The sequence below is a fragment of the Egretta garzetta genome, unplaced genomic scaffold, assembly GCF_000687185.1.
Source record: "Egretta garzetta isolate BGI_Z169 unplaced genomic scaffold, ASM68718v1 scaffold53, whole genome shotgun sequence".
Classification (NCBI taxonomy): domain Eukaryota; kingdom Metazoa; phylum Chordata; class Aves; order Pelecaniformes; family Ardeidae; genus Egretta; species Egretta garzetta.
In genome coordinates this window covers 2,677,660-2,685,850 of record NW_009259312.1, presented here as the reverse complement: position 1 = coordinate 2,685,850, position 8,191 = coordinate 2,677,660, and the positions used below count along the sequence as shown (strand labels likewise).

Below are 8,191 nucleotides of genomic sequence, written 5' to 3'. Positions count from 1 at the left end.
AGCCGGGTGCCCCACGCCTTCCCGAGCTGCTGCGATTCACACGCTGCCTTGGCCTGAGGCTGGTGGGACATGCCGCAGAGGGCAGAGCCACCTTCCTACGTAGACATGGGGTTTAAGGTTTTCTATCAGAAGGCACTAGAATGGGGCTGTCCCATAGCTGTACTTCTACAAAGGAACCGGAGCAATACTGCAGGTCCTCAGGTATCATACCGAGATGATCTTTTATTGTCCACGAGCTCCCTGGGCTGGTCAGAGTCCTGTGAATTGCCCATAGCTGTACTTCTACAAAGGAACCGGAGCAAGGTCCTCAGGTCCTTGAGCAGGTCCTCAGGTATCATACCAAGATGATCTTTTGTTGTCCACGAGCTCCCTGAGCTGGTCAGAGTCCTATGAATTGTGTTGGCACTAACAAGAACCTAGTGGTCTTGCAGAGAAGTTCCTATCTACAGAAACTATCTGTGGCTCCTGAATCACAGCAGCTAAAGTGGGGAAAAAATAAAAATAAAAATCACAGGTTGTGCACACTGTGCTATTCTGCTGGCAAGTTCTGAGTAGCACAGTAGGCCTGGGTCTGTGCACAGGAACTAAAAAGTAGTTTAATATAAAAATAGAGCTTTAAGAATACCGGAACAACATGACAAGGCTGGTGGCTCTGAATATCTAACACATTTAAGAAGTGCATTTTTCAGGAAACATTTCAGTTAGAGAACTTCAGGAAAACTGTTTTTCAAAGCCTGAAATAATTCACATACATGCAGTAACAACACAGGAGAAAGGGGGGGAAGATTGTCTAGTATGCACTTCAGTTTGCAAGATTCTCATTCCAGTGTATTACAGCTCATTTTGCACATTACTGTTCTCTCTTAGCAAAAGCACAGTTGCAGCAGCATATTTTCAACTTTACACCAAAGATTCATACAAAATTGTTATTCTCAACTCTCAAAAACTAAGAGTGGACTCTGGAGTGTGACTGAGCTGCGACTAATTCTGCATCTGCAGAATGTCACGTCCACACAGTATCACTAAAAAAAATAAGAGATTTCAGTAGGAATTCTTGCATGGTGTATGTATTCTAGTCTGCTTATCATTTTTGGCTGACTTGGTATCTCAGATTACTTAAAAAAAAATCCTTTTGAATTTTCTTAATATTTTTGAAGATACAATTTATACACTCATCTCTGTTCTCTTGCCTTTCTGCGAAGTGGTTTTATCTCAAAATGGCTATTCAGTATTGAAAAGCACCTAGAATAATGTAATTTCAAGTTCCAATAGCACAGTGTTTTCAAGCTAGTTGCATCTCTCCTCTTCAGTATATGCTTGCTATTCATATTGTTTATAGCCATTCAGCAAATGAGATACAAGACTTACTCATTCCTGGCACTGCTGTCTCAAGTACTAAACCCATGCGATCTGCTGAGATGCTGGTTCCTGTAGTTCAGCATGCCTTTCTTGCAAAGTTCCTTAAGAAAGTTAGTGTGTGTATCTGCAAGGAACACTCCAACATCAGTTTTCAAGAGCCGATTTCCTTGACTCAAAATTTTCCCTTCGGAGGAGCTTTAATTCTCTCAGTTCTTGTGGCTGTAAACTCTGATCCACGCCAGGAGTTAGCTTGTAATTTAAAGGAGATTCAATATAACCATTTCTGTACAGGCAGACCCGCTTGCAGAATTCAAAGGTGCTAAACATAACACCAAAGTATGGGACAATCTGATAAAATAAAATAAAAAAAAGGAACACAAGATAGAAAAGCAGTAATTGACTCACTAGTAGCATTCTTAGCTTAGATATTTTAAAAAAGGAAACTTCTAGACTTCAAGTGTGATCCGTTCTGCTAACAGAGCTGTGCCCATTTATATAAAATCAGAGTCTCACCTCAAACTAGGCTGGCACCTGCAGCATGCTAAAAGCAGAAGTTTATTATTGGTACGTAACTCATTATAACAGTATTGTGAGGAACAGGGTCTGTGCTATAGATTATCACAACTTGTCAAACACCTAAGCAAATCCTAAGCAACCTCAGCAAATCCCGGTAGGAAATGTGGGATTTATTCTACATACAGCAGAGCACCTGAACAATTTTCTTCTTTTGCCCCATGCAGTAACAGCAGCTCTGGTGCCGTGTGGCTTTATAGCAGCCAAGGTAGGGGCAGGCACAGTCAGGCCATCGCAATCAATCACATTGTCACTCAATTACCACTCATTAGCTGATCTGTAGTACTCCATGTAGGTAATCCTCACCGCAGCAGTATAAAATATATTTATGTAAACCAAATTACCTTCTGTTTAAGCTACTGTGCTCTATTTCATGCTTTCAACTAGGCAAGGGCTGTAGTTAACTGATAGGTGTGCATTAAATAGCTGGTTAAAAGTACAACTTTTGACTTCTGGGGAAGTGGCTTATAAAAGTGCGATTTTCTTTAGAGCTTGGTACAACATGTCAAATTACTGGAGCTCAGCTGAGAAGTAGAACTTGTTTAGCTGACGTAAGTGGATCACTTGCAATCTCCCATCCATACCCTGGCTTCTGTGTTAGCAGCGCTCCCTTCTCTAAGGACATTCAAATGAACTTGAAAGCAGTGACATCTAGAAGCCAAGCTTACATTTGGGGAAATATGACCAAGCCAAGTTCCAAAGCTGGTTTATAACGTGCCTGAGGTTATATCTGTCCTGTCATGGACTCTGTCATCTATAAGCTGCTAATAAGTACGGAGGCACATCATATGCTTTATAACCCTAGCTGTCCAAAAGGGTGTCTTGATTACTTCAGGGTAGTCTTTGACTGGGATGAAAGCAAAACCTCACCTTGAGCAGACTGGGTGTGAGTCCACTCCAAAGTCCAAGCGCACCTTTGTTCTTTACGGTTTGCCGGAAACAGTCAGCCATGCCAGTAAAATGGACATCAACTGCTCCATAGTGGGGAAGCCAAGGACTCTGTGCCTGTTCAAGAGACGCCCAGGGGAATTTAGAACAAGCAAAGGAAAACCAAAGTAATTAAAGATAATTATTTCCTCCGTTCTAGCACATAAGGGACACTTAATGCCAGGTTTCAACAGACTGATCTGGATTCTTCCATCAACCCAAAAGAATCAGCTATTTTGCCTTGAAATACAAACTAAAAAGGGAGGGAATTCACTCTCGGATATGTACAAAAGAGAGCGAGAGAGCAGTAATTTCACACAGCACTTCCTTTTGTGCCATGTCACTACTAGAAATAAATCCCACCCTTGCGGAGGCAAACCACACGGACCATCAGCCGGCTGCTCAGATCTGGGGAGAGGTATTTCACAGCACTGGCAGCAGAGCACCTACGAGAAGGAAGCTTGGGGCTGCCCCAGATGCCATGCTGCCCTCCTGTAATCCTGATCAAGAAGAAGAGCGCACTGACTTCACTCTGGCTGCTGAGGCTGTGTCCACACTGCAATGAGAAGGGTGAACCGTACTACAGGTTGAGTAGCAACAGCACAGCAGAAACGAAATAATGGAGATTTCAGCCCAGGCTGCACAAGCCCACCAAGGGCTGTAAGTAAGCAGTTGGTGTCCATGCTCCCGTATCTTTGCTACATGGTCAGTTGATCCAGATTGGTTAAAGTTAGGTTGGGAGCATCCTGCTGGACTGCAGCTACATTTCCAAGTGCAGTACAGACAGTGTCTGTTCACATGGTGGAAGTGTAGTGGGTCATTTTTAACAGCAAAATCCTTCCTTCATTAATCTCCTACTGCGTTAGCACAGACAGGATAACTTGACCTTGAATAATCCCATCCTCATCCATCTGTGTACATGCAGCTATGGGTTTATTTTGCATCGGCAAGTCAGGGTTTCGCTCAAACACATGGCAAGCAACACTTTTCAGTCAGGAGTGTCTGGGCACCCCAGGACACAGGTTGATGACTTGCATGTGCAAGCTGATCACCACAGGGCAGAATGTTTGACAAAAATGGGACTTGTACAGTTAATTGATTGGTGAATACGGGTATTATTATCCCCCCATTGATCTGAAACACCATGTGGTGAAGCATTTTGTCCCTCCTTGGCCAGACTAACCTACAGCTTCTCAGAGCTGCTAAGCCTATGACAAGCCTCTCGTAAACTGACAAGTGGTGATGACATTTTCTAGATGCCTCAGCTATAGCATTTCAAATTCTTGGCAACTTAGACACTGGAAATGGAAACAGATCAAAACTCATTCTCCAGGTATAAAAGAGAAGTTGCTAATCAAACAGTTTTAATGCTGTTGCATCCCCTTGCATTACTGGCAAGTCTACTGCTAAAATTTAGAAGCTAACAAAAAAACCTTAATCATCCCACACACTAACTGCATGGTCTTCTTTATCAAAAAAAAAAAAAAAATCACATTTTTTTTCTCTCACTTTTTTTGTGAAAAATTGAAGTGCATGTGAAATACCTCGGATGGCAGGTAACAGGTAAAACCATAGTTCCCATTTGACAGGGCTTTGGGAGGTGATTTTGGGAAAGCAGCTGTCTGCACTGAGAAAGAAGGCAATAGGCTTCCACCACATCCGGATTTGTTATCTTCTGGATCTCCTTTATCATGTCCTGGCTCTTTTACCCCAGACAAGAGTAGGGCTGAGGATTTAATCCAAGGTCTTTTACACTTGAAGGAGGAGAGAAAAGAAGCATTTGCTTCTCTCTGAACCTTCTCAACAATGTACTTGATTTGTAGGAGAAGGATCACATCTGTGGCAGAGAAAGTATTTCAACTGTTCTAATTGCTCATTCCCTTTGCGTCTACGTTGGCCTTGCTAACTCCACAGGGCTACAGCTGTTTCCATAATTCCTAACTGCGGTGCAACCTCCCACAACTTCCTGTTTTAGGACTCAGAGAGGCAGACATTATGGGATTTAACTGCTGTGATTTTACAGTATTACCAGCCCTGCCTTTGCAGGTAGTCCAAGGTAACGGAGCTCGTCTGGTAGCCAAAGGCCATGCACACGTTCACACTTATGCTCATTTGCTACAAGGAAGCTCAGCTGTCTGCCTGGCTCTATTACGTAAGGGCTGTAAGGGTTTAAAAAGCAACAGCCAAATCCAACAGTAAGAAAGAGAAAAATAACTTTTCAAGCCTTAATCCACAGTACTTGAGAAACTCCTGCACAAGGATTCTCATGACTGTACTGTAGAAGATACTGAGTGCTGCAACCGAGCCTTCAGGGACCATTTCCACTAAGAATGGTGATATTAGCACCAGGGATGCTTAGAAGAGCACCCAAATTACGTAAGTATTCTTAAAAATGCAGCAGCAGCCATGGAAGAGCTGGATTCAAAACCCTGTTCTGCTTTCTGGAGTGCCAGCCAGTTTCCGTGAGCTTTTTTGGTAAAGAAATTTATAGGCAACCGAGCAGTTTTTTTTTTTAACATGCAATTCCCTTCCTTTTTAAGTCCCTTTGTGCTAGGCAGGGCATGACCTGAGTAAATTAACTGCATGAGTTTGACTTAGTCCCCTTCATTACTGTATACATTGCAAAGGCACATAATCAAAAGGGTTTAATTACAGTACTCCTGCCTACAACACCAAGACAGGTGACAAGCAGACTACAGGTTTCAATAAGATTCTGCACGCAGTAAGCACATCCAGAAGACAGTTAAAAAGGAACAGGTAAGTCAAACCCCCAGATTTCTAATTTGCCCACAGACACTGACCTCTTAAGAGATTTACTGAAAGATTATTTATAGTAACATTCACCACTGTTACAGCCATTTCCAAGATTTCAGTCTGTGGGGTGAAGTACGCTTTGCCAGTCTTTCTGCTTTACAGAAGCAGTATGTTTCTAAGACCCTAGACACAGTGTTTAAAAAAGAATCATCCACAGAATCTCAGAATCACCTATTGCAAAATGAAAACTAAAAGCTGTATCAGTGTGTAGTTAAAACTTTGGTGTTTTGGAACACAGCTAAACAAAGTTAAAATGTATTGATAAAATAAAAAAATTAGAAAGGCGTTTCAATTGGCACTGAAGTAGATGTGGGGTTTGGGTGGTTCTGCATCATCTAAGCATGTCTCCAACACTGCAATCCTTGCAGCCGCCCTATGGCACCAGGGCCAGAAAATGGAAGTAACCAAACAGATCAAACTAGTTCCTCTACCTTTTTTTTTTTTCCCCAGAAACCTACTATGATATACAAATCAAACAGCTAATCTCACACCAAAAAGATCAGGTTTATGACAGAGACACTTCATGCCATGGACTTCAAAGCAGCTTGAATTCCTTTCTTCTGACATCCCTTGACACTATGGGCTGCTGGATGGTAACCTATCTGTTATGAACATTTTTAAAGACATCCTTCCCCCCCAGTTACAGCTGTCCCATGCTGCAGAAGGCTGGAGGTACAGTACAGCTCACTGCACTGATAACAGAGTGCCATGTTGTCAGCCATAGTAGTAGCGGGGCTAAATTGCTAATATTTTTACCTCTGACGAATGATGGGTTCTCTAAATTATTAAAGCACATGAAACGCAGAATTGGTTCCATCTGCTCTCTCACAAACACAGTCTTTTAGTATCCAGAGGCCACTAGGTCTACTAAATCACTGTGATACATCCCCAAAGATAGCACTCTGTGCTATTTTGACAATCTACACTCAAGAGAGAGACATGTATAAAAAAAACCCCAAACAACTACTTGCACTCACAATTTTTTATACAAATGAAATATTTAAATAAGGGTGAAGTGTCAGGACAAAACTCAAGTTAATCATTACCTGAAGACTCTTCAGACACCATCTCTCCCATTGTCTGCATCATGAGGTGACTGCCAGAACAACACAGCCCCATTTTGGGAACTAATCTCACAGATCCTTACAAAGTTCCCCTTCAATGACCTCTCCCAGCCCCTCTCCTCTTCCTCTCTTCCTCTTAGGATTGAAGGACAGATGCAGTTCACTGCAGCTGCAGTGGGAATTCTGCCCATCAAAAGGTCAATCACTTGAATCTTTCCAAGGCTCTCAGTAGCCACACGACCAGCGGCTCAGGAGATGGCAGACGCCATGGTTAGGCCACTGGAGCCTCTGCCCAGAGCTGTGCAGATACAAAATTCCCACTTGCACTTTAGGACATTTTGGTTTGCAACTATCTGAATTTACCTGTACTGGAGATTATTTGGAAATTCTTCCCTTTCAATTCATGTACTTCCACCGCCCCCATCCTTTTCCCTGTTCATAAAATTTGTTGGTACAAAAATTTGCTATTTATTTATTTTTTGAATATGCAGTACTTTTGGCACAGAGTATGAAAGATCAACTAACAGTGAATAGCTGCCATAGGTGGTATGCTATCCTGATGTTAAGATATAGTAAAATTGCTTGTTATTTATATATTTTCAAGAAATTCAGGTGTCCTACACTTCTGATCAATTTGAAAAAAAAAAAAGCACAGGAAGGCACTTTACAACACAGCTCAAGAGTTCATGCTCTTAATCTGGAAGCTAAAATAAGACGTCTTTACAGTCTGGGTTAATAAGGACACATGCTACGGGCAAGCGCTAACTGCAGTTCAAAGGAAAGTGTAGGACAAAGACTGCAGTTTTCTTTCAAGCTAATCCCACTACAGTCAACAGAAATTTCACTCAAGAGAAGGCTGAATGCTTGAAAGAGTATTCCATTCCCCTCAAATAAGAAAGAATTAAGTATCAATATTGGGGAAAAAAACATGCATTCTCTCTTGGGGTAATCAATCCCTTCTCCTGAAGGACAGCCTTACTGGGCAGTCATTGTCTTTTCTGCGTCAGTGGTTTGCAAATGCTGACTTACCCCTGGCTAAAGTCCACCAAAGGCATTCAGGCACGTTGGAAGGTAAACAATGACAAGCTACGAGGAGGCAATCGGTCCCAGAGCAGCACAGCAGAGCAGCTGACCTCCAGCTTCCTGCACTCTAGGAACATGTTGTCCCTTCCTCCGTAACCTGAACTGGGGCCAAATCATCTCGCCTTTCTAAGATCAATGGCGCTGAATGAGCAAAACAGTTTACTGCTTGCTCAGAAGTTTGACGCTCAGCTTTAAAGACGTTATTGCCAGGCCTGTTGTACCCTGAGGCTTCACAGCTTGTTGCAGAATCCCTCCTTTGCTACTGAACCTAAGCCTTCCCTGCTTTTAACACCTGCGGTGTGAAGAAATCTTTGATATGGAATATAGAGGTCTTTTTTCTTAAGGCAGTGCAAACCCCTTGCACAGACGCC

The 8,191-nt window shown here is 42.5% G+C and overlaps 2 protein-coding genes across 2 annotated transcripts in view; both read right to left on the bottom strand.

Annotated features, from left to right (window-relative positions):
• Positions 1–71, bottom strand: part of SLC25A5 (solute carrier family 25 member 5) — a 3,532-nt gene extending 3,461 nt beyond the window's left edge. Inside the window, exon 1 of the mRNA XM_009636371.2 lies at positions 18–71. Coding sequence (XP_009634666.2) covers positions 18–71 — 54 coding nt within the window. The remainder of the gene's footprint in view (positions 1–17) is intronic.
• Positions 72–307: 236 nt separating this feature from the next.
• SLC25A43 (solute carrier family 25 member 43) overlaps positions 308–8,191 on the bottom strand; it is a 19,585-nt gene continuing 11,701 nt past the window's right edge. The window contains exons 3-4 of the mRNA XM_035891980.1: positions 2,803–2,937; positions 308–1,707 (exon numbers count right to left, since the gene is read on the bottom strand). Coding sequence (XP_035747873.1) covers positions 1,504–1,707; positions 2,803–2,937 — 339 coding nt within the window. The 3' untranslated portion in view covers positions 308–1,503. The remainder of the gene's footprint in view (positions 1,708–2,802; positions 2,938–8,191) is intronic.